We start from the raw sequence: 26,840 nt of genomic DNA on the forward strand, positions 1-26,840 counted from the left end.
TCTGGGAAACTATTTTTTTCTTTTTGACCCGAAAGTCCGGGTCTTGGACCCGGTCTTGACCCACTTACCCGATATAGACAATATAGGTATCGTTTGAAAGCTTATGAAAATACCTATCCAACAAGTGGTCACATGATGGGGTTATTTGAAGCGATTCTGTTCATTTTGGACCCGGATTTTTTATAAATCCCCCAAAAAGTCGGAAAAGGGTCCATTATGTGGGTCAACAAAATTAATGCCAAATTATAGCTGACACTCTTACCCTTCCAAAATGGTACAATTTGTGTTAATATCTTTTCTGGGTCCAGAGATATTAATTGTATAAATAAAACTTGATTTTTATGAAATTCGGTTGATCATACTTATTGTACAACAACTGTCAATATGTAAGTATATTTTTATCCTTTAAGCTTACAAAGCCGTTAACACAATTGTAATTAAGTGCACTTACAAGTATAAAGTGTAAATATGAAAATAAAAAAAAATACCGTTATAAGAAAGTTGGTGCAGTCGCTACTCAACAACTGTTGATGCTAGACTGCGCTTTTACTTTCGTTTCGCTTTGCGTTGCAAAAACAACATATACACAAAAACATATCAACAAAACGAACACAAACACACTTTTGTTTTGCTGAATATACGACATTTTAAAATCACTTTTTTTTGTTTTTTTTTTTCTCATTGAAAACTAATTTTAAAGCCATTTAAATATATAGTGCTTCAAAAATGGATGCGGATGGGGATCCGCCACCCCAACCAAAACCACTTTGGGACCCCAACAAACGCCGTGCAAATATAATTGCAAATCTAAACAAAAAAATTATAAACAATGATGGTGAACCTATCAGTACAAATATGTCTCAGGCTTCATCCACTGAGTCGGAATCTTCCCAAAAGTTTGAATCAAACTATAATGCCATGAAGGCAAACACTTTTTACCCACAACACCACCCAGGGCCTTTTTACATTATGGTCACGTCAGAGACTCCTATAAGTTCCAGGAGGAAAAACTGTGAACTACATTTATATGTCCTATTGCAAAAAATTAATATGCCAACTACATATGTTTGCAAAAACGTTGGCTACAACACTTTCCGTCTTACCTTCAACAACTGCAATTTGGCAAATTCATTTGCACAAAACAAAAGACTGCAAGAAGTTGGCCTGAAAGCCGAAATTCCTGAGAGATTTATCCAAAAATTTTACGTAATCAAAAATGTTCCTAAGTCAATTGATGGTATAACCATTAAAAATTCTATTGAAGAGAATAATGATATAGATATGATATCGGTCTACCGATTCACCAGAAAAAAACGAAAATGATTTAATCGAAGAAACTGAAACCATAAAAGTAGGAATCATATGCGATGGTGTTCCTCAGTACATTTTTATGTGTGGTACTAGAGTCATACCCGATCTATATGTTCCCCCCGTACGTCTGTGCAAAAATTGTGGTCGTCTTGGTCACATTGCTCTGCGTTGCAAGTCTACCAAACGTTGCCTTGACTGTGGCAAGTTAATTATTTGCCCAAATCAATGCAAGGAGCAAAAATGTAAGGAATGCCTTTCTACGATTAAATGCAAAGAAGTATGTGACTCAACTAAATGCATTTTATGCAATAGTGTTGATCACAACGCTATGGATGACAAAATATGTCCAAGATGGAAAACCGAAAGGACTATTAAATCAATTATGACTCTTTCTAATTTGAGTAGGAAAGAAGTTATACAAAAGTATCCCGAAACACAAAACTTTTACGCAATTTTGGCAGATAAGAAGTATAATTCAGACTTTCCTCCATTAAAAAAAGCTACTAATCAATCAAAAATAAATTTTAATGATGAAATAAACAAAAGAATCACAAAAATTAAATACAGTAAAGTAGCTGCTCCTTGAATCAAATCTAATCATCCGGTTGCTAGTCCCATTACTATTACGCCTTCAGTTCCAGTGTATGAGCAGCCATCCTTCTCTAAAGTCTCTGAGCTGGAAAAAGCTATGTCAGCATTTACAAACCAAATGTCTCAACTACTCACCTCCTTAAACTGCGCGGAAGGTTTAGACATCCTAGAAACAGAAAAACAGTCTTATCTCGTACTGAAAAAGTATAAAAAAGATAAAAAATGATCATGAAAACAGTGAAATCCCAATATCAAGCTCTTCCTTACAAAACTAAAACTATAAAAAGCATTCATGCATATCTTACAATATAATATACAGAGCCTTAATAAGAACAAGCATTACCTTGAATTTTATTTAAATAAATTCAATATAGATATCTGTGTCTTAAGTGAAATTTTTAACATAGATGAAACTCAAAACAACACAAATATATATAATTATAATATAGTGTCAAAAAAGAGAACAGACAACTACGGTGAAGTTGACATCCTTTTAAAAAAGAACATCAAGTTCAAAAAAATAAAATTTCAAACACCATTGGATATAATTATCTGCCAAACAACAAATATCTCAAACAATTTGACAATAGCGTCTGTATATTTTCCTCATTCCATTAAAGCCAGCGAAATAAAACATGAACTTGAAAAACTGCTATCATTTCTTGAATCACGATCCGATTTACTAATTTGCGGCGATTTTAATGCAAGACACACATTTTATGGCGATTCTTTTGACTCATATCGAGGTAACATCGTAAAAAGTTTCTTTGATCCATCTAACTTCTATCATCTCAATAATGGACATTTTACTTTTAAAAAACGTCTCAATGATAACACTGGTTCTGTGGTGGACCTGTCCTTCACAAACACGGCTTTAGATACCACTTGGAAAGTACAACCGTTAGTCATAAGTATTGGCAATAGTAAGGTCAAAAATCAAAAGTTTCTAGCTAAAAAGAAACTGTTAAAATCGCTCAATAATACCACTTTTACCGACCCATTTGATGAAATACACGCAACTTTCAATGATGAAATTAAGAAATCTACGTACATCATAAATTCCAATAAATCACCCAAAGTGTGGTGGGATCCCATTGTGGAAAAAACACACAGACTTCAAGTTGCAGAACAAAAGACGTATGACATGTTCAACAACAACATCAACGCCTCAAATCTCATTAACGCTAAAAAAGCCTTCCAAAATGCTCTTAAATTTGCCAAAAACAAAGCATTCGAAACGAGAATTCATGATCTCAACAGGGAACCAAATTCAAAATCACTCTTTAAATTTTTTAGAGGATGCAAAAACTCTTCAACAACCCTCTATCAAACCAAATGGTCCTCCGATAATGATAAACAATTCTTAATACATCTAAGGGACCAAGTCCCAAATAATTCCCCTATACTGCTCCTGCTTACCAGTTCCAATACACCGAAATCTTTTTCGTATGATGAATTTAATAATGTTCTAAACAAAAAGAAGAAACCATCTGCAGCAGGCACAGACGGGGTAACATATAAAATGATCAACCATTTGTCGGAAATGGCCAAAAAAAATTGCTAAAAGCTATGAACAATGCGTGGAAAAAGTGCAATTTTATGATGGAATGGAGGAAAATCAAAATTGTTCCTATCCCAAAAAGAGGTAAAGATTTGGAAATCTTTACAAACTACAGGCCAATTGCATTGATATCGGTTTTCGCCAAAATTATTAACCTGTAGTGAAGGAAAGACTTCAGGATTTTCTAGACCAAAACAGAATTTATCCACAAAACACATATGCATATAGAAAAAATTTATCTGCCTCTATGTGCATAAACGATTTGTTACATACAATTAACTGTCAAAAAGAGCAAGGTGATAAAGTCATCATTGTATCATTAGACATCAACAAGGCGTATGAGTGTGTCAAAATAGAATTACTATTCCGAATTTTAAATGAGCTCTCCTGTCCTAAAGAAATTTCTATGTGGATCATAAATTTTCTAAAACAAAGGACTCTAGTCATGGGCAAAGAAAGTCTGGAAATTTACAATGGTATCCCCCAAGGCAGCTGTCTAAGTCCCACACTCTTTAATACATACACACTCGGTTTACATGGCATAAAAATCAACATACGAAAACATTTCAGTTTGCAGATGACTTTATAATTCTGTCAACACATAAAGATTTTAATATCGCAAATGATAACCTTCAGGTAAAAATGGATGAATTTTGTGGTATTCTTAACAAGTTAAATCTCTCAGTCAACATCGATAAAACAGCGGTAATGTACATTGCTAAGGGTGCTAGAAAAATACCAAAAATTACACTTCAAGGGACTTTAATCAACGCAGTGGAAAAGATAAAATTTTTAGGAAGACACATAAAAAATATTCTGACTATTAAAAATCATTACGATGAAGTAATCAAGTCTTGCAACTTTAAATGCTCTAAAAATGATAAATTCTCTCAAAGGTGGAATTCATCCCAAAATATCAATAAATCTGGCAAAATCACTCTTCTTCTCTAAATTGGAATACTCTATTTCATCTATGGCACACATGCCTAATCATGTCAATAAAAAACTGAAAACATGTCAAAACCAAATTTTAAGGAAAAGCCTAGGATTAACGCCTTCAACACCTACTCATGTAATATACGCCTTAGCAATTGTTCTGCCTCCAGAATTTCGCTCGCAATACCTTGCCGCCAAAGAGCTTCTCAATTCTTCAAAAATTCACGTCAAACCCATCGAATAAATTTAGTCTTGGTATGATATACAACAAATTCAAAAACGTGTTTGACAGTACTATGATATGTCCGTCCGAATCCCCAGGGGAGAAAGTTTCATTTGTTATGAACATGTTTAATGCCCCAAAACAATCACAAGCTAAAGAGTTCTTCAATAGCATATATCTTCAACATCTCAGCCAATTCAAATCAAATGGAACATCAGTTTGGGCAACCGATGCCTCGGTCATTGGCAACAAAACTGGCTGCGGAGTTTGCAACATTTCATCCAATGAAAACTTTCTTTTCAAAATAAACTCTAAATGTTCCTCCCTGATGGGTGAGCTTAACGCCATTAACAAAGCCGTTGACCTCATGATTGAAGACGGCATACAAAAAGCAGTAATCTTCACGGACAGCAAAAATGCTTGTTTGCTACTAAAGAACAACACATCACACAATTATTTAGTCAACATAATCAACAAAAAAGTTAACTCCTCAAACTTAAATCATCTTACCTTGGTGTGGGTCCCATCCCACGTTGGAATCTCCTCAAATGAGCGTGCTGATTACTTTGCTAAGCAAGCCGCTGATGTTGGATGTGCTATTCCATCCAGCCTAGCTATCAAAGACGTCTGTTCGACAATTTACGATGCCCTATGGAATGAATGGGTTAACAAATACAGATTACTATCAATTTCAAAAGGCACTTACTTTGCGCAATTTTTTCCATCGCCTCCCAAAAGGCACTGGCATTCTGAATGGCACTTAGAACCTGGAAAAATAAAACTAATTAATCGCTTACTTGCTGGTCACACATACTCAAAAGTATACCTTCACCAAATAAAAGCAGCAGACACAAATCTCTGTCCAGTTTGCAGTGTTCCTGAAACGGAAAATCATTCAATATTTATATGCAAGAAATATGACCACCTGAGAAGTGAATTCAATTTTTTCAACAATTACAACAACTTACCTGATCTTCTGAAAAACATCACCAAAAATATTATCAACGAACTTTGCAACTTTATCCACTCAGCACATTAAGAATTGTAAACAAACCAATATCGTTCTTCTCAAATCATCAATCAATATATTCACAAAGTGAACCAACATGATTACTCATTTTGTAATACTCACATAACCAAAATAACCAGCCTTGGTACATAGGTACTACGGGTACCTATCCAACAATCAACCATAATCCAAAAAAAAAGGAAGTTGGTGTAAGGAAAAAGAAAATTAAAGTAAACAATGAATATTGAACGTATTACTGAGCTGTATGATTTATTTAATCATGAGATTTGGAGTAAAATCCCCGAAAATGCTCTGAAAGCATTAATTGCCTGGGGTATTATACCGCCAGAGGGCAAATTAAAGTGCGACAAAGGGCATTCACTAAGATTAGTGAAAAGCTCAACAACAGTGGACGGCTGGGTTTGGCGGTAAGTACATAATTTTTTTGTTGAAAATTTAAATTAATATTTTTCTTTTTAGATGTACCGAGCGGTATTTAAAGGGCCATAAAAGAGCTGGAAGGTGTACCAGTCCATAAGGAAAGGTACCTTCCTGGACCGGTCCCACTTGTCCGCCTACCAAATATTGGCGTTTTCGTATTTATGGTGTGGCAATTTACCCATAAATTTTATCATGAAAACAGCCAATATCACAGGTGAGCAATCTGCAACGGATTGGAACAACTTTTGCAGGGAAGTGGTTGTTTTCGGTTCGTTCCAGGACACGGTGAGGCTAAGCGGGCCAGGAAAAATCGTTGAGATAGACGAGAGTAAAATTGGGAGAAGAAAATTTAATAGAGGACACTGGGTAGTGAGTTTTTGGAGGAGTGGAAAGAGGCTCCAATAAATGTTTTATTGTCCCGGTGGAAGAAAGGAAAAGGGAAAGCCTCTTGCCACTTATTAAAAAATATATTCTCCCGGGAACTATAGTAGTCTCGGATTGCCGGAAGGTATGTTTTTTATATTATATTAAAATACAATTAATAATATTTGTGTATATATATTATAGGCTGGCGAAGGTGAACCATTCACTTTATTTTGTGGACCCTCAGACTGGTTACCATACCAACACTATTGAAGGGTTATGGAGACATTTTAAAGCTTCCCTGCCTGAATATAGCCGTCGAAAAAAATATATATTTATACGATGGTGTAGCATGACCGGCAAGGATATATTTTCCGAATTTTTGAAATATGCCGGAATAATGTATAATCCTGCAAACCCAAAAGCGGAGGAAGATCGGTTAAAGTTTTTGACAGAAACTGCAGAAGAGGAGATTGAAATAGAAATGTGATAAATATAATATCTTATATTTAATAAATTTTTGTAAAATCATAGAAATAGAATATAATAATATAATATATATTTGAATAAAATGTTGAATTTTTTAAATTTTTTCGAAAATGTGCACATTTTTTCTTTTCTGGGTATATTTAACCGACTATGCTAAATTTTCTACATTTGACACTTTTTGTAAGTAGCTTGTAGGGCTTGAGATTTTCTCCTCTGGGTATGTCCCACACCGGCTAACGTGAACCAAAGTTTTCTAAATTTGACACTTTTTGTAAGTAGCCGGCCTTCGTCCGGGGCTTGAGATTTTCTCCTCTGGGTATGTCCCACACCGGCTAGCGCGAACCAAAGTTTTCTAAATTTGATACTTTTGTAAATCCAACGCAGGCTACGGGAAAATTTTTTTGTATTTAAATCATAATTTAATGAACTGGTTAGAATCGGGATATGCGGATGGATAGACCCATATCTCTGGACCCAGAACCAATTGTACCATTTTGGAAAGGTAAGAGTGTTAGCTATAATTTGGCATTAATTTTGTTGACCCATATAATGGACCCTTTTCTGACTTTTTGGAGGATTTATAAAAAATCCGGGTCCAAAAAATTGATAATTTGACTATAACTTCTAATAACCCATGACCACTTGTTGGATAGGCATTTTCATAAGCTTTCAAACGATACCTATATTGTCTATATCGGGTAAGTGGAGACCCGGACTTTCAGGTCCCGAGTCCGTCCCCCAAGAAAAAAATAGTTTCCCGGAATCAGCGTAAAAATACCTATCAATGAAAAAAAATCAAAAAAATTAAAGAGTTTTTACTAAACTAGAGTTAAGCCATTTAATTTTATACTTTTTTCATATCACATACAAAAACAGCTTCAGGCACATACAAATTTTTTACACACAACCATGGCCGGTTACCTGAAAAGGAAAAAGAAAACATCAATACGGCAAAAGAAAGTGATAACAAAACTATTGTTTTGCAGATGCATAAATACAAAAAAATGACTACCTGCACAAGATATTGATTTTAGCCTCATCGTTCAACTGCTAAAAATCAACCCCTTACATGGATTTCCTGGGTGACATTCCAATATGCCCAGATGCACTTTGTTCTTTCGTACATTTCGGGGTACGTTTAAAAACTTGTGGGCGAAGTTACCATTGTAAGAAAGGTAAACAAATAGTTAATTCCACGGTCTGTGTTTTCCATCTATTCCAATGAGATTCGCGAGTCCTGCTTATAAATTATTTGATGAGTGCGTGTTACTTCGCCAAATTTCTGAAAAAAAAACAACAAGTTGAAATTAACAAATACAATATTTCTTTAAAAAGTTATTACCTGTTATTTGTTTGTCTGATTCCGATGAATGAGCTGCAACGATACACGGCAAAGTCGCATAGGGATTTATAAATCTACAAACGGCATGAATGGGCGATGTAGGTAAATTAACGGCATTGCGCACCCTTCATGTGCGTTTACATGACTGCAACTACTTCGTGCATGTGCGTGTGTGAATAGAATTTTTCAATGGATGCAGCGCGGCTGCACACACGCACACACATACTTGCGCATGAGACTCCCAAGAATGAATATGAATATGGTAATTTTTTGATTCGTCTGCAATAAAAGAATAGAAATTGATTATATTTCTGTGGGAAATTTAATATAAAAGGGAATTCTTACCTTTATCTGAAGTGAAAAAATGAGACACCAAAAATTTGGTTTGGTCACGTGGACTGACTGATGGTGGTGAAAAAAGAAGTAACTTACTTAGCTCCACAATTTCATATTCCTTCTACGCCTGTATGTAAGGATTCACGCACATCACCACTTTCTTTAATTTTTTTTAAAGTTCTGTTGCTTTCATCCCCATTATAAATTTTTTATAATGTGCAATTTAATGCACCGAACGTGCTGGACGCCAGCCAAAAATAGAACCGGATACGCAGGGCGGCCGGCTAAATTTTAAAAAGTGATGCCAAGTTTCATGTTGTATATTGTACAACATGAGAGACGTGTGGCAAAAATACAACCCTGGGGATAATAGTGGGTAGGTAAAACACCTGAAAAGGTAAATAATAAATGTCAGGGAATTTGTGGGGAAATCTTGGAAAAGAGGGAGAGTTTGGTTGAGCGTCCTTGGTGGCCGTATATAAAGCACAGAGAGGGCTAAAAGCGCCATTATTTCAGAGTGGTGTGGAACAGAAAAAACAGTTCAGTCAATTTTTAAATGTTTTTATACCCTCCACCTTGGAAAGGAGGGTATATTAACTTTTTTTTCGATCGTTCCCAACGACTCACTTTCCCGCCCCTGCCGACTGAGAGGCCCACCTCCCCATAACGTAGGGAGCACGTACTCCCCATAGTCCGGATTATCATTCCGTTTGTAACATCCTTAAATATTCGACGTAGACCCCATAAAGTATATATATTCATAATCAGCATAAAATTCTAAGTCGATTTAACGGTGTCCGTCTGTCTGTCTGTCTGTTGAAATCACGATACAGCCCACATTATTTGACGTAGAGCGCCAAAATTTAGCAGAGCAATTGGTATTGTGTCTAGGATGGTTGGTATTGAAAATGAGATATATCGGTCCACTTTCTGGTATAGTCCCCTTATAAAGGTACCTCTCGATATTCGGTATTTTGATGATTTATGCCACATTTTTTCACGGATTTGTCTGAAAATTGGTATTTTTAGGTCATAACGGGTCCCTGTACGTGTGGCAAAACTTTGCATGTATAGGTCCACGGTTTGGTATAGCCCCCATATTCGGTATTTTAATTATTTTTGCCACATTTTTTCACGGATTTGTCTAAAAATTGGTATTTGTTGGTCATAATGGTTTCCAGCTCCGGTGGCGAAACATTGCATGTATGGGTCCATGATTTAGTATAGCCCCCATATAACGATACCTCCCGATATTCGGTATTTTGATGGTTTTTGTCACATTTTTTCACTGATTTGTCTAAAAATTGGTATTTGTCAGTCATAATGGGTCCTAGTTCGTGTGGCGAAACATTGTATGTATAGGTCCACGTTTTGGTATAGTCCCCTTATAACGGTACCTCCCAATATTCGGTATTTTGATGATTTTTGACACATTTTTTACGAATTTCTCTGAAAATTTGGTAGTTGTAGATCATAATGGGTCCCAGTTCGTATGGCGAGTCATTGTAATTATAGATCCACGGTTTGGTATAGCCCCCATATAACGGTATCTCCCGATATTCGGTAATTTGATGATTTTTGTCACATTTTTTTCACGTATTTGTCTGAAAATTGGTATTTTGTAGGTCATAATGGGTTTTTTGCCACATTTCTTCTAATGATTCCTTTACCCTAAGGTGGAGGGTATTAAAAGTTTGGTAGTTATTAGTCGTGTGTTTTATTGTTTTATTTGTGTGGCGTATCTAAACAATTTGTAAGTGTTGATTTGTAAGTGGTGTTATGTCGGGCATCCCCAACAATTATTTTTGTATTGCCAGGTGCGGCACAGAGGTTCCAGGCAAAGAAAAGGTCCTGGGAACTTCAAAAGACCTGGGAAACTGCCAGTGGGTAACCCTTGGAACAGACAACAGTACCAATCTGGAAAGATAACCAGTAGATCCCACCTAAAAATCTGTAAAAAGAAAATAAAAAGTTAAATAAGTATGCCGTTGTGAAGGTAATATAATTCAAAATTTATGTTACTTACCACTGAAATAGAAAAAATTCGTCAATTAATGTCTATCCGAATCTGACCAAAAGAAAAAAATTATAAGAAAAGTATTTGTTTGTTATTGTAGATAGATCAATAGTGCTTAAGGTGTCATTGTGAGGATAATTAATGCCCAGGTAAATTTTACTTAGTGAGTGTAGGGTTGTATCAAAAATTACAGCTAGACCATTTCTATATTTTTTTGGGACAAAAATTTAGAATGCCCAAAACATTCGTCTAAGCGAGCTCCTTTAGGCAGAAATTGAGAGTAGTTGTATTGGCCAAAATTTGGCGCTTCTAGCAGTGTAATAAAAAAAGGTAATCTGAGTATTGACAAAAATTTTTTGTTCGGGTATTAATAGTCCAGTTTTTTTATGTGTTCATGTTGAAATTAGTTTTAAGAGAACAATAATGATTCTAATAAATAAGTTTAATGTCTAATGGTTTCAAGAATATGTCGTGTTAAATTTTGCTTGTGAGAGAGGAGGTTTTGGGGCCCTTTAAAATTTTTTTGAGTGTATTTGGACTAAAGGGCCAAGGATGGGTGGGCATAGTGGGGGAGCAATAATATCAAGCTCCTGTGTCATAGGTCTATGTTGTGTATGTTTATTTTCAGTTTTTCTTTGTTTGTGTTTATTCCGGTACAATTCCTTAAGTGTTCATTCCCTAGGGTTGATAGTGGCAGGGTTGAGAACCCCCTGGATAACCGCTCCCTCCTGAGCTAGTGCGGAACCCCACCATAACGCCGCGTAGGCAGAATGTAACAAATGTCAAAATTCCAAAAGTAAACAGTCTAAATCGGACTGGTTAAACCTTACTGAAAAGGACGCCAAAATTGAAAAAATGAGTATTGAAGACGAAAAGTTAAAATTAATAATCTATAATTGTTTAACTCAGGGGAGTGGGGGAATGGCTTCGACAGCGGCAGTAACAACAACGATAACTCCCCAGAGTTATTATGTGATTGTGAGATGATGTGTGAGGTGTGTAGTTGAGGGATATGGTGAGGTGCGGGTGATTCGCGCGTGTAGTGTAGGATAAAAGAAAGACAAAATCAAGAAATGAAACAAAGATAAATTAGTATTTTTCTAAATATAATTTATGCTTTATTGTGACTCTTTCTTTTCAAAGAACAAATTACCTTCAGTAATTGGGGTGGCGGCAGGGGCCTGTGTGCTTTCGCTTTCGTTTCTCAAAGACAAGTGAACGCAGAGGTTCTAAGTCATCGCAGAGGATCCCTTGTCTATTTCTAATACATATGCAAATACAGACAAGTGAACGCAGAGGGTCCCATGTCTGTATATTATTACAACTACAACTACTTCCAATGAGAGCAAGGTGAGCCCACCGCCAACAACCAATACCCAGCGGCGATCCGCCCACTACGGTATCCGCCAAGGTTCTAAAATTTTAGGATACAAGTCAGCGCCAAGTAGCAAATCTATTGGGCTATTATCGAAAGAATCCGCTAAATCAAGATTAGGAATTCTAGTCTTTAAATTTGTCATGGGTGGAAGAGAAAACAATTTCCCGGTGACATTAGGCTTGACTAAAACTCTAGTTTCGACTATTCTAGATGAATTTTTTGGAGAAGACAACTGAAGAGAACAAACTTCTCTTGGTGCAGCAGTTTTGGAGCGAGTAGCTTCAGAGCGAGTTAAAATGCCAAATTTTTTTTAAGTTTTTTACTAGCAATTGATGCCTTAGAAGAAGGGTCTACAATTGCAGTGTAAGATTTACCATTATGAACAATGTTTACTAGTGCAGTTCCCAAGAGCACATTTTCTCAATGGTGTTGGGAGACTGACTGTTAGAATTATTTTTAACAGAGGGTGGGTGCGTTCTAGAGGACTTTCGACCTCGACTTTTGACCTTCGTAAAAGCCGGAGGGGTCTTTGAACCTCGACTTTTGGCTTTGTGAAAGCCGAAGGGGTCTTTGAACCTGGATTTTTGACCTTTGTAAAAGCCGGAGGGGTCTTTAAACCTCGACTTTTGACTGTGGTAAGAGCCGAAGGTATATTCTTGGATTTGAAACCGAGTGTTTGGGAAGACATGCAGGAAGGTGAATACTTACTCTGTTTAATGTTAGTAGATACCATAGATGGGTTTGATGATAATTCTGCAACAAATCTACTAATTTGTGGCCGGTGAAGAAGGCTGTGATGCCTTTGATTGCAAGATTTGCAACTATTTGTGCTATGACAATTTTTCACTACATGGTCACATGTTAGACAGTTGATACAACGTTCATTCTTTTTCACAATTAAGAATTTGTCCTCAAACGAAAGTTTTCTGAACTGTGAGCAAAGTCCGAGCATATTACTTTGGTTACGACAAATTGGGCAATAAGTGTTTGGCCGAGGAGAAGAAGCAACACATTTTGAATCATGTATCAATGACCTGTTAATGGTGGAACTAGATGTACAAGCATGCTTAGATGCTAACGATCTAGAGGAGGAGCGATGAGGTGAAACATTTTGTGATGATAACGATTTAGGCAAGAATTTGGAAGAAACAATGTTTTTGGGCAGATTTCTTCGAATATGTTGAATACATTGCAAAGTTTGTATTATTTCGGTGAGAAAAGCATCTACTTCTGGTCAGGAAGGCAACAACGACTAATTTCTGATAATTTGCTCCCACAAAGTCAAGGTGTTTAAGGGCAAGCGCTGCAAACAAATATATACAATGATTGGATCCCACTGATCCGTGGCGACATCATAGGCGGCCATTGCAGCGAGACAACTATTAATTCCATTTTGGACATTTTTCAAGCCTTGACTAGTTTCTATATCTAAGGAAGGAGTGTCAAAGAAACTTTTGATATAACTATTTACGAGGATGCGTTTATTATCATACGCATCCGACAAAGCTTTCCAAGCTAAATGGAAACTACAATTAGTTAGGGGAAATCTTTCTACGATTTCTCGAGCCTCACCGATAGTCTTCTGCCTAAGATGACAAAGACGTTCTATGTTGGAAAGGCCTGAATTACTAACGAACAGGGTGGTGAAAAGTTCTCGAAAAGTTGGCCAAGATACAAAATCACCAGCAAAGACTTCGATATCAATAGGTGGCAACATGAAACAATGATTATCGAAGGGTGAATTGGATTTCTTATTAGTGGGAGATTTGGAACAAGTATTAACGGGTGGAGAAGCAGACTGCACAGGAACCGATAAGATAGGTTCGCTCGAAAGCAAGCCTGAAGTTGGTGTCACATTATCATTATTAACTGCAATAGTGGAGTTTTCAGGAGGCAAGGTCTGAGGAGCCGCAGCAGGATAACAATTATCACTTATTGGGGATTTAAGGCGGTCGAAATGCATTTTTATGGTGGTCAAACACCAATGGTATGCAATAAATGCATTATTGTATTTATCCTCAACGACATCAAAAAGGTCAGCCTGTGCAGTCTCGGATGCCGTGAGGTAGTTTTTACACTCAGTAAAAGTGTTCTGAACTTTTTCCCATAATTCTTGAATTTCAGAAAGTCGAATTTCGAGGCTGTAAATACTGAACTGTGTGACATCAATTTGTTCAAAATAGTCTACACTCCTCAGAACAATGTCAGCGGCTCTAGTAAAACGTGTGAGCGGAGTGATCGACATTTTGTTACTAAATGTATGACAAAAAAATACAAACGGTATGCAAAAGGAAGGAAAATGAGAAATTTCCAAAACTAAAACCTCCAAATACTTCAAAAAGTTATAAATATTGTTCAATAGGAGAGAAATTAAGAAAATCTTTTCCTATGTGACAAATGTTACTAAAATTGCTCCAATATCAATAAATTACGAAAATTAATGCTTTGGTTATGCCAATGATAGGGTATTTATTGTTTTTTTTTTTTCAAAATGTATGACAAATTTCCAAAAATTTACCACCAGTACGATATTTATCCAAAGTTAGTGTAAATGTGCTGCAAATTGAGTAGCTGTACAGACTGTTTAATGCAATTTTTGACAATTTTTCAAGATTATGCCGAAAGTAGGGTGTATTCTTCCAAAAAATACCCAAACCCTACAGAGATTCTCAAATAGTACTAACAACTATTAATAAATTGCCCAAAGAATTGAAGAAAATAGCCAAAATCTAAAAGTTTCAACGAATATATTTTACTGGAATATGTGCAAAGAATGCCGAATGTAGGGTGAATTTGTCCAAAAATTCCAAAAACCTTACGTAGAGTTGCAAACGTTTAATAATATTTACAAATTTTGCAAAACTAGCCAAAAAACGATAAATTTTCACAAATATTTGTTGCTAAATGTTTCTGCAAAGAATGCCGAATGTAGGGTGAATTTGTCCAAAAATTCCAAAAACCCTACTACTAGTCAAAAATATATCACAAAATTAACAAGAAATAATTTCTAAAATATATTACAAAAAAATCACAATTTGTACTGTTTTACCCCAATGTGCCGAACCAACAACGGATATCGCACAAAGAGGAATAAAACACAAGCGACGTCGGCAGAGAAATGACTATACGTAAGCAGCTACGACCCACACAACAAGCGACGCCACGATCCAACAGTGAGAGTTGGAGATCAAAACAATTTGTTGTTACTTTTACTGTATATCAAACCGACGCTAAAAAGGGCGCGTGGAATGATGAAGTATTTTTGTTGCAATTTTTGGCAATACAAATTCTCAAGTGAGAATTGACAGAAACAAACGATGAAGAATTGCAACAACAATAAATGCGCGTTAGTGACGACGACAAAGTAACGAATCGACAGATGGATGCACTGTTATTACAAGTGTGTTGTTATTGCTAATTAGAAACAAACAATTCTCGTTAAAGGGCTCAACCTTTGAAACGTAAAGAGGGATAACAACAGCGAACGTTTGGTTGGTGAGAAATTGAACAACAAATAAACCAAACGACCAAATATAAAAGAATGTGCATGTATGCTGTGGTGATGCAAATTTTTCTTCAACTAAGGCGAAGGAGTAGAGCAACAACGAGGGGGGCACTTTCTATTCTCACAAAGAGTTCAACATTTGAAATGAGGGTTAGAAATGCAAATAACGATCGAAGCGGAGCAAGAGCACCAAAGCTAACTATTTTCATAACAACAGAACTAATTGTTGTAGGGGAATGCACTATATTAACACAAGAAGGGTTAATATAAGTCGACCAACTGACTTGTTTTCAAACGAAAGGCAAATGTATGATCACGGCGACGAAGGATGATCAGTACAACGAATGCAATTTAATGCAACAATAGTTGCATAGACTGTATTTGAATTACAATGACACACGCGAAGGGTGATTGAAAATCGACCAATATTATGTAGTTTCGAATAAAAACAATTAACATACGCACCAACAAACGCGGGTAGCTCACTTCAAATAGAGATCTGAATTTACGTACCTGGTTTTTAGTCTTATATATGTTGATGATTATGATGATGAGAGATGATCCAAGTAATCTCCATGCAAATAAAGGGAGCAACGACAAACGCAAGGCAACAGGCTTCTATTCGGCTCGATGCGACCAATGCTTAACTCTAGGGGAGTGGGGAGAATGGCTTCGATAGCGGTAAGACAATAAAAACTCCCCAGAGTTTTTTTTGTGATGTGAGATATGCGATGTGTAGTTGAGGGATTTGGTGAGGTGCGGGTGATTCGCGCGTGTATTGTAGGATAAAAGAAAGACAAAATCAAGAAATGAAACAAAGATAAATTAGTATTTTCTAAATATAATTTATGCGGCGATCCGCTCACTACGGTACCCGCCAAGCGAATTGTAGAGGAGATGCCAGTGTGCCAATCAGCATCCGTGATTGACGAGTATTGGAAAGTTGTGGTGGAACGTATCGAACTTATACAATAATAATAATTAATAATCTGATTCCTCATTCAGCCAGTCCTCTTCACTGCTGGAATCATCCAAAAGTGAATACATCAGTTGGCCTTTATTTTCACTTTTTGTTTTTTGCACGACAATACAAATACTACTTTTTCCTTTAGTTTTTTAGTTGATCATTTTCTTTATTTTTGTCGTGACGTGAGTTAAGAAAATAGAAAAACACACATAAGTTCTATTAATTTTATTCTTTAATGTTTGCGACACTTCGCTTTTACTTCTTACATACAACTAACTTAACTCTATGACTTACACCATCCATCCCCAACAATTATTTTTGTATCGCCAGGTGCGGCACAGAGGTTCCAGGCAAATAAAAGGTCCTGGGAACGGCCAAAAGACCTGGGAAATGGCCAGTGGGTAACCCTTGGAACAGACAACAGTACCAATCTGGAAAGATAACCAGTAGATCTCACCTAAAAATCTGTAAAAAAAAAGATAAAAAGTTGAATAAGTATGCCGTTGTGAAGGTAATATAATTCAATGTTTAAGTTACTTACCAAAGAAACGAAAGAAAGCCAAATCCCGCTAAAAGAGTCATATGAAGTTCCTTTTCCTTTGACGCAAGCACCACTGAAATAAAAAAAAATTGAAATTCGTCAATTAATATCTATCCGAATCTGACCAGAAGAAAAAAAACTATATTGTGTAGTTTAGTATATAAGTTAAATGTATTGTTTGTAGTTAGATCAATAGTGCTTAAGGTGTCATTGTGAGAATAATTAATGCCCAGGGTTGGCTCAAAATTTACAGCTAGACCATTTCTATATTTTTTTTTTTTTTTTTGGGACAAGAATTTAGAATGCCCAAAACATTCGCCTAAGCGAGCTCCTTTAGGCAGAAATTTAGAGTAGTTGTATTGGCCAAAATTTGGCGCTTCTAAAAGTGTAAAAAAAAAAATTTAATCTGAGTATTGACACAAATTTTTCGTTCGGGTATTAATAGTCCAGTTTTTTTATGTGTTCATGTTGAAATTAGTTTTAAGAGAACAATAATGATTCTAATAAATAAGTTTAATGTCTAATTGTTTCAAGAATATGTCGTGCTAAATTTTGTTTGTGAGAGAGGAGGTTAGGCGTTGTAAGCAAGTGAGTGTGCGTGGCTTTTTGTGGCCCTTTAAAATTTTTTTGAGTGTATTTGGACTAAAGGGCCAAGTATGGGTGGGCATAGTGGGGGAGCAATAATATCAAGCTCCTTTGTCATAGGTGTATGTTTTGTATGTTTGTTTTCAGTTTTTCTTTGTTTATGTTTATTCCGGTTCAATTCTTTAAGTGTTCATTCCCTAGGGTTGATGGTGGCAGGGTTGAGAACCCCCTGGATAACCGCTCCCTCCTGATCTAGTGCGGAACCCCACCATAACGCCGCGTAGGCAGCATGGCAGAAGAATACTGGTAGATGCATCAACACTGGGGAGCATTGATATGTCAATAAAATACAAAAGTTTTTTCAAATATAAGTAGATTTTTATATGTTTTCTTATACTACGTTATTCGAAGGCTATTACAATTCGCGTTTTTCAACAATTTTTACAAATTTAAATAATTTTTCATTCAACATTCTCAATTCCAAAATTGGTTTGACAGTTCATTGTCCCAGCAGCTGTGTCGACGCGTCTACCTATATTCTTCTACCATGGTAGGCAGAATGTAACAAATGTCAAAATTCCAAAAGTAAACAGTCTAAATCGGACTGGCGAAACCTTACTGAAAAGGACGCCAAAATTTAAAAAAATTAGTATTGAAGACGATAAGTTAAAATTAATGATCTATAATTATAATTAATAATCTGATTCCTCTTCACTGCTGGAATCATCCAAAAGTGAATACATCAGTTGGTTTATATTTTCAATTTTTGTTTTTTTTTGCACGACAAATACTAGTTTTTCCTTTAGTTTTTAAGTTGATCATTTTCTTTATTTTTGTTGTGACGCGAGTTAAGAAAATAGAAAAACACACATAAGTTCTATTAATTTTATTCATTAATATTGGCGACACTTCGCTTTTACTTCTTACATACAACTAACTTAACTCTATGACTAACACCAATATTTATTACATAATTTTTAAAAACTAAGGGTTATGTATGAGAGAGATCAGAATTCAATTTAAAAGGAAAGGAATAAAGAATAATTAATAAAGAAATAAAGAATGAAAATAAAAAAAGTAACACAATATATTTCATGAAGGGCATAACTGAACAATTACGTAACTCGCGCGAATATTGAAATATATCAATACATTTTTCAACCTTGTTTGCCCTGCCAATTAAATGTCAAATTTGCAATGTGCACATTTCTGCTCGGCCAAATTCATGTAGCTAAAACAAGCAGAAATGTGCACCATTCACCGCCATTTTTTTTCTAGAGAGAGCTGCAAGTTTTGCTAGTTTTTGGAGTACGGGAACGCGTTGTAGCAGAATTAGTACTAATTTGTTGGTTCTGGAACACAACATAGGTTTTCGAGGATGATGTGAATTTAAAGTCAAATAGTTGCGCGCCATCTGCAGAACATATTGAAACAAATCGTAAATAGTTCTTAGTGCTCATATATAACACATAGCGTATTGTTTTGACAGCCATTTTGTGCCAATGTATATTTGTTGGCTTTGTTTGATTTACCTTTCATAGATGTAAACACAAATTTATTCAACAGTTTTCAAGCTAGGATCCGTATTAATGACAAATTGTTTATTTTGTTGTATTTGGCAAATATGTGTAGTATACCACAGAAATTCTTTCAAGTGTGTCGATTGTGTTTGGTGTCGATTGAAGAAAATGATATATTGACGCACCGAATATGCGACGAAGTTGAATTTCATAAAAATTTGTTTACGGACTGTAGTTGTATAATTAATAGAAACAAAATGTGTGTCGACCTAAAAGGTATTGAGAGCACAGGTTTAATAAAACATACCAAAGGCTGCAACAAACACACCGCTTGTTCCCCCGAATATGTGCCTTCCACACTGGGGTCAATACCAAAAAAGAGTAACGATTCCCAAAAACTCTACTTTGGATATAACAACGTAGAGTCAAAAAACAGAATAACAAATGAAAAATTAAGTTATAATTGTGAAAATAGCGATTTTCTAACAGAAAATATTAGAGCCAAATCAGCACTAAATATTTTCGATGATTCATCGCCGTCTATAGTAATACAAATACTCAGCTGCCTGTCTCTAGAGGTATGTATGCGTATTTGGAAATGTTCAAATGAGATAATACACTTCTTGTTTGATATTCATGCTCTGCTTACTATTTGGTATTGTAAATGCAAAAGATTGTTTGTTATTCGTGGGTTCAACTATATCTTAGGTGCCACTCTAGCTACTATGCACATTTTTTTTCTTTTTTCGTAGAGCGGAATTACATAGTTGACGAAAAAAAGTACTGGCTTAACTCTAGTTTAGTAAAAACTCTTCAGTTTTTTCTTTTTTCGTAGAGCGGAATTACATAGTTTACGAAAAAAAGTACTGGCTTAACTCTAGTTTAGTAAAAACTCTTGAGTTTTTTCGAAAAATTTTCCAGTGGTAGGTATTTTTACCCTAATCCCTAAAAATTTTTACCACAGGTAGGTATTTTTAACCTGATTACGGCAAAGTAATTTTTTTGTGGGGGAAATACCCGGTTACCCGTTTATTCGACCCGAAAGTTCAGATACAATATTCGGTTTTTATCCGATCATTTGAAAGCTTATGAAAATACCTATCCAACAAGGGGTCACATGATGGGTTACTAGAACCGGTTCCAGAGTAATGCAAGAAAAATGATATTTTTCACTAGTACTTTTTGAAAAACCCATAAAAACTCAAAAATGGAACCATTATAGGGTATTAAAATCTGCCTAACTTATAACAGCCAACACTATTTCCTTTCTAAAATGGTGTCATACGTGTTGATATCTTTTGTAGTTCCGAAGATATTAGTAATAGAAATCATTAAATTGCAATTTTTTCTCCAGTCAAATGTATCTAACCTCTATAGCATTTTGAAACAGACGGCCTTCGGCCGTGGCTTTAGATTTTCTCCTCTGGTATATGTCCAACACTTACTACGCGATCCATAGTTTTTCTAAACACTGTAATTTTGGTAGGTAGCCGGCCTTCGGCCGGGGCTTGAGATTTTCTCCTCTAAGATATGTCCAACACCGGCTACGCGATCCATAATTTTTCTAAACATTATAGTTGTTGTAAGTAGCCGGACTTCGGCCGGGGCTTGAGATTTTCTCCTCCGTGGTATGTCCAACACCGGCTACGCGATCCAAAGTTTTTGTAAATATTGTAAATTTTGAAAGTAGCCGGCCTTCGGCCGGGGCTTGAGATTTTTTTTCCTGAGGTATGTCCAACACCGGCTACGCGATCCATAGTTTTTCTAAACATTAAAGTTGTTGTAAGTCGCCGACCTTCGGCGACTACGATCCAAAGTTTTTGTAAACATTGTAAATTTTGTAAGTAGCCGGCCTTCGGCCGGGGATTGGGATTTTCTCCTCTAAGATATGTCCAACGACGGCTACGCGATCCATAATTTTTCTAAACATTAAAGTTGTTGTAAGTCGACGGCCTTCGGCCGGGGCTTGAGATTTTCTCCTCTGTGGTAAGTCCAACACCGGCTACGCGATCCAAAGTTTTTGTAAACATTGAAAATTTTGTGAGTAGCCGGCCTTCGGCCGGCGCTTGAGTTTTTTTCTCCTGAGGTATGTCCAACACCGGCTACGCGATCCATAGTTTTTCTAAATATTATAATTTTTGTAAAGACAATATCTTCGGAACTACAAAGCTATAAGAGATACATATTAGTGGGTGAAAACTCAATTTCATGATTTGCATGATTAATATCTTCGGAAATATAAGAGATATCAATACCAATAGCACCTTTTTGGAAAGGCCAGAGATTTTTTCTCCTGAGGTATGTCCAACACCGGCTACGCGACCCATAGTTCTTCTAAATATTATAATTTTTGTAAAGACAATATCTTCGGAACTACAAAGCTATAAGAGATACATATTAGTGGGTGAAAACTCAATTTCATGATTTGCATGACTAATATCTTCGGAAATATAAGAGATATCAATACCAATAGCACCTTTTTGGAAAGGTGCTACAATGTAGTATGCAGTCAGAGGACGATATTTATACTGTAGTTAATGGTATCCCTGGCTACACCTGTATGAATGTCACTTAGTACTACCTGATGGGATTCTTGATCTAGTGGCTTTTTCTTATAGCGTTTGACCTCCATCTTTACATCGTGGTGGTGGAGTTTAATCCATCATATAATGATTTAGATGACCCGCTGCTATATGCACACATGTATTGCATTACCTGGTAACAGTTGCACTCTCTGTACTAAAATGGACAGGCTCATCACTCATTAATGAAAATCACAATAAAACAGATAATAAAGTTGGCAACCCCATTGGTATTGTTTGCTCAAATTCGGGGTGCTCCGAGTTTTAAAACAAAAATAAATTGTTCCTACTTCTGGCGTTCCTCCCTAGACTGATACTGTCCATACTGGTAAATCCAAACACGTACAAATGCCTTTAAATATAACATATGGCCGGAAACAACGGCTAATGATAAAATTACTATATAAAATCAAAAATTGTGAAAATTACTTTTTGAGGTGCTATAAGCACCGATCTGCATTTTCTGAAAGTAGAGCTTTCAAAATTGTAGAACCAGTTGTTATGCCAACTAATTTTAAAAGAATTTTGACCAGATAGGGCATTTATTAAAGAATTTCAGGAGAGATCCGACAATTTAGCACATTACCTCTAAGATTAGGTTAGGTTAGAGGATGCGCGGTTGTAAGAAAACAACCACTCCACTCGGAGACCGTTTGGTCCATTGTGTTCATCCTAATTAAGAAAATACGAGAATATAATAGAGAGAAGAAAAGGAAATGAATAGCGAAAAGTAAGAATTTGTATAGAGTAGAGAAATTATTAGGTTTGTATCCACGGTGTGTTAACGTGATGTCTTTAGCCTCCTTTCGGGGTTCACTGCCCAGATCTTTTTAGAGACATTACATCCCCTTCCAGTTAGTCAGATCCCAAGATAATGCTAATGCAGTACTTGGAAGAAGTGACATAAGGGTGGCTTCACTGAGCTCTCAATCTCAAGATCTACTGACTCAGATCCGCTCCTGGCCAATTCATCAGCCGATTCATTGCCAGATATGTTGCAATGTCTGACAGCAAAGACTTCTGCCTTAAAAATTGGTTAGTTTGAAGGATCGTTGGATATTTAGACTTTCACAGTAGACCCCGGTTCCCGTTCCACTTTCCATCTTTGATCCATCAGTATAGACAACTATACCGTTAAAAGGTGGAGTGTCACATCTCTGTTAGGTATATGGTTATCAAGTAGTTCAAAGCTGTGCCTAGGTGATATATAATCGCTAGCTAGCCTGATTTACTATGCTTCCCACATACTTGATAATGGCGCAGTGTCCGCCATTCCCCCAGTTCATTGAGTCGCAGGACACACCTAGCAGCTTGTTCTCTACAAATAAATTGAGTAGGGTGTCTAGTGCGGATTGGGGTGTGCTCCTAAACGCGCCTGTAATTAGTGGCGATGCAACTCTTTGGACTTTATCAATGCTTTTACTGAAGGAGTTTTTTTTTTTTTTTTCGAACGTTCCCATGCCTCACATTCCCACCCCTGCCGACCGAGGGGGCGAACTCCCTTTACGGAGGGATCGCGTACACATCATGATCCGCATCATAATGGGAATTCAGTAGGAAATTGAAAACCAGCTACAGAATCTAATTCATCAGCTAGTTTGTCAAATAATAAAACATGTATGTTAATTGTTTAAAAATAAAATTATTCTAGATTTAATAACTTCTAAACTCATACAAAAATCTACATTACAATACACAGAATTAAAGTCAACACACATTTTATTAAGAGGTTCGCCCATTGAATAATTCGTGCGGTGAAAATCAGTATATAATAATTGGTAGTATCTACTAGATCTAAAAGGAACATTAATTCTAATAGATGAGATTAGGAAATCTGAAGGTATATAACCATTTAATATTTTTAGTACAAACATGGAGTTCAACATAATACGTCTGCTTTTAAGTGTAGGCAATCTAATTAATTTTAGCCTGCTAGCATAAGAAGGCCAAACAAAATCACTATTCCAATGTAAACTTCGTAAGCCAAATAGCAGAAATTGTTTTTGCACGGATTCTATTTTATCTGAATATATTGCATATTGAGGATCCCATACAACAGAACCATATTCCAATATAGGTCTAACAAGAGACGTAAATAACTGCTTTGTTATATATGGATCAGAAAATTCTTTGGCCCACCGTTTAACAAAACCTAAAACACCATTTGCTTTATTTACCATTGTTATTACATGGCTATTAAAATTTAATTTTGGATCCATCAAGAGGCCTAGATCGACAAATGAATCTACAGTTGATAATGAATGACCGTCAATATTATATTGTAATATCAGAGAAGAAGATCTGGAGAAGCACATATGCTTACATTTGCTTAAATTTAACTCCATACAATTTAACTTGCACCATTTAAAAAGGCTATCTAAATCGTTTTGAAGTAAACTGGCTCGTTTATCACAATTATGGGAAATGAATAATTTAACATCATCTGCGTACATTAACAATTTCGAGTAATTTATGGAATTAGGTAAATCGTTGATAAATAAAAGAAAGAGGACCGGTCCAAGGTGATTTCCTTGCGGAACACCCGATGAAACGTTAATCGTTTTGGATAGATACCCTTCAAACAAAACTAGTTGTGATCTATCTTTTAAGTAAGATGATATCCATTTGACTAAGTTTGTGTTGAAACCCATATAATTTAATTTATATATTAGGAGTTCATGGTTAACCCTATCAAAAGCTTTACTAAAATCAGTATAAATTGTATCAGTTTGTTTACGCTGAACAAATCCTTTTATTACAGTATAAATTGTATCAGTTTGTTTACGCTGAACAAATCCTTTTATTACTGTTGACGTAAATTGTATAAGATTTGTTGTAGTTGAAAGACCACTACGAAAACCATGCTGATATGGACTCAATACAGATTGAATTTTCTGTGAAATTACTGCAGTAATTAATTTTTCAAACAATTTTGGCATGGCACTTAATTTTGCAATTCCTCTATAATTTGACACATTAGTAAGACTACCAGACTTATGTAAAGGTATAATATAAGATTTTTTCCAGAAAGTAGGAAAGTGACCAAATTTCAGTGAATAATTAAACAATATAGTTAACGGAAGTGCTAATTTTCTGAACAATATTTAAGAATTATATTAGGTATGCCATCCGGTCCTGGACATTTAATCGATTTAAACTACACAGACTATTGTACACATCCTGACGTTGTAGAAAAGGCATACAAATTTGATCAGCCTGAGATAACTTATAAGGATACGAATCTTTAATTTGGCAAGATGTACTGGAATAGGTTGTGGCAAAGTGACCAAATTTCAGTGAATAATTAAACAATATAGTTAACGGAAGTGCTAATTTTCTGAACAATATTTAAGAATTATATTAGGTATGCCATCCGGTCCTGGACATTTAATCGATTTTAAACTACACAGACTATTGTACACATCCTGACGTTGTAGAAAAGGCATACAAATTTGATCAGCCTGTGATAACTTATAAGGATACGAATCTTTAATTTGGCAAGATGTACTGGAATAGGTTGTGGCAAAAAAATCTGCGAAACATTCAGCAATATCTGTGCCTGTGACAAATTCTTTATTGTTATATTTAAATACTGAGGGCTTTGAGGAAACTTTTCGTTTTTTATTAACAAAATCATAAAAAGATTTAGGATTGGATTTAAAATTATTTTTAATCTTGTCTAGGTAAAGATTATACAATCTACGAGACTCTAAAGTATATTTAGATCTAGCAACAGAGTAATTAGTGTAGTCTATTGTTAAGCCTGATTTTTTATATTTACGAAAAAGCTTATTTTTAGAGTTTTTTAAACCATGGATATTTATTTGAATTTTTAACTCTAGTGGTTGGAACACATTCCAGTTTAAATCTATTTAAAATATCGTAAAATTTATCAATTACATATTCTAAATTTTTATGGTTGTTACACAGGCACACAGAAGCCCGATTTACGGAGGAAATGAGGGTATTAAATTTTCGAAAATTAGTTTTTTTGTAATTGAGGACAGTTTTAAATGAGTCTTCAATTACATAACTGTGAGTCATGGAGATATATAAAGTTGGATGGTATATATCTTCAGGAGTGCATATTGGAGGAATTCTGAATATATCAAAATGCTGTGTTATATTTACAAACGCCAAATCAAGAATTTTGTCGAGGCAATTTTTCACACTGTTTATTTGATAAAGATTTAAGTCACACAAACTATTTATAACATCAAATGTATACTGGGTACTGTTCATTTCGGATGACAAAGGAATCAAAGCTTCAGAATCTGGCATTGGAAGCCACCTAATGGAGGGCATATTAAAATCACCAAGGATCAGAATGCGATCGGAATCTTTCATTTTTCCAGTGATTAAATTTATTGCTGATAAATGCTGATTATAAATGTCAAGTGAAGATGAAGGGGGAATATAAGAGCAAGCTACAAACAATTTAGATATGCCCAATTCAATGGAAACACCAACAAATTCTATATCAAGAAAATCATTTAGATCAATTAAATTAGTGGTATATTTGGTATCAACTGCAATAAGGACGCCACCACCTTTTTTACAAACACGATCTTTTCTAAATATTTGATATTTTGAACATAAAATTTCACTATTTAATATAGATGTTTTTAACCAAGTTTCGGAGAAAACCAATACATTATAATTGAAACCAATGCTATCAGTATATAAACTGGTTAATTTTGTATTAAGCCCCCTTACATTCTGATAGCAAATAGAAAATGAGTCATTTAGTTTTTTGGCACCGAATCTGGTCTAAGAGGCAAATGAGCTAAATTATCTGATCTCTCCACAAATTCTTTAATAAATGCCCTAGCAGGCCAAAATTCTTTTAAAATCAACAGTACAAAAATATTTTCAGGCACAACGATTTTGAAAAAAGATCTACTTTCAGAAAATGCAGATCGGAGCTTATAGCATCTCAAAAAGTAATCTCCCTCAATTTTTGATTTTATATAATACATTATGTCATCGGCCGTTGTTTCTGGCGCAAACCTTGTTGCAAATATCATTTTCATGGCAGGAGCCATAGATAATGATCTTTCCCTAAGGAATGCCACCAAACAAGCCCCCCATAAGTTAGAATTGGTCGGACGACAGACTCATAACCATTTGAATATGGGAGGCT

General features: G+C 35.6%; 1 protein-coding gene and 1 long non-coding RNA gene across 8 annotated transcripts in view; one reads left to right on the forward strand and one right to left on the reverse strand.

Moving 5' to 3' along the window:
* Nucleotides 1–1,815: 1,815 nt before the first annotated feature.
* The window catches only part of LOC101891951 (uncharacterized), a 127,144-nt gene continuing 102,119 nt past the window's right edge, over nucleotides 1,816–26,840 (reverse strand). For 3 of the 5 annotated variants that reach the window (XR_009343906.1, XR_009343910.1, XR_009343907.1), the window contains exons 3-4: nucleotides 17,011–17,083; nucleotides 10,580–16,934 (exon numbers count right to left, since the gene is read on the reverse strand). This is a non-coding gene — a long non-coding RNA (uncharacterized LOC101891951). Of the gene's footprint in view, nucleotides 1,988–2,037; nucleotides 2,099–5,132; nucleotides 5,272–5,328; nucleotides 5,404–5,448; nucleotides 5,501–5,590; nucleotides 7,703–7,774; nucleotides 7,846–7,936; nucleotides 8,207–8,266; nucleotides 8,546–8,611; nucleotides 10,554–10,579; nucleotides 16,935–17,010; nucleotides 17,084–26,840 lie in introns of those variants that run through there. The other 2 variants (XR_009343911.1, XR_009343912.1) reach the window with 2 other exon arrangements.
* LOC105262412 (putative transcription factor egl-18) overlaps nucleotides 19,091–26,840 on the forward strand; it is a 489,034-nt gene continuing 481,284 nt past the window's right edge. Inside the window, exon 1 of one of the 3 annotated variants that reach the window (XM_059129745.1) lies at nucleotides 19,091–19,693. In XM_059129745.1, the coding sequence (XP_058985728.1) occupies nucleotides 19,220–19,693 (474 nt within the window). In that variant the 5' untranslated portion in view covers nucleotides 19,091–19,219. The remainder of the gene's footprint in view (nucleotides 19,694–26,840) is intronic. The other 2 variants (XM_059129735.1, XM_059129731.1) reach the window with 2 other exon arrangements.

The sequence above is a fragment of the Musca domestica genome, unplaced genomic scaffold (genome assembly GCF_030504385.1).
Source record: "Musca domestica strain aabys unplaced genomic scaffold, Musca_domestica.polishedcontigs.V.1.1 11, whole genome shotgun sequence".
NCBI classification, from domain to species: domain Eukaryota; kingdom Metazoa; phylum Arthropoda; class Insecta; order Diptera; family Muscidae; genus Musca; species Musca domestica.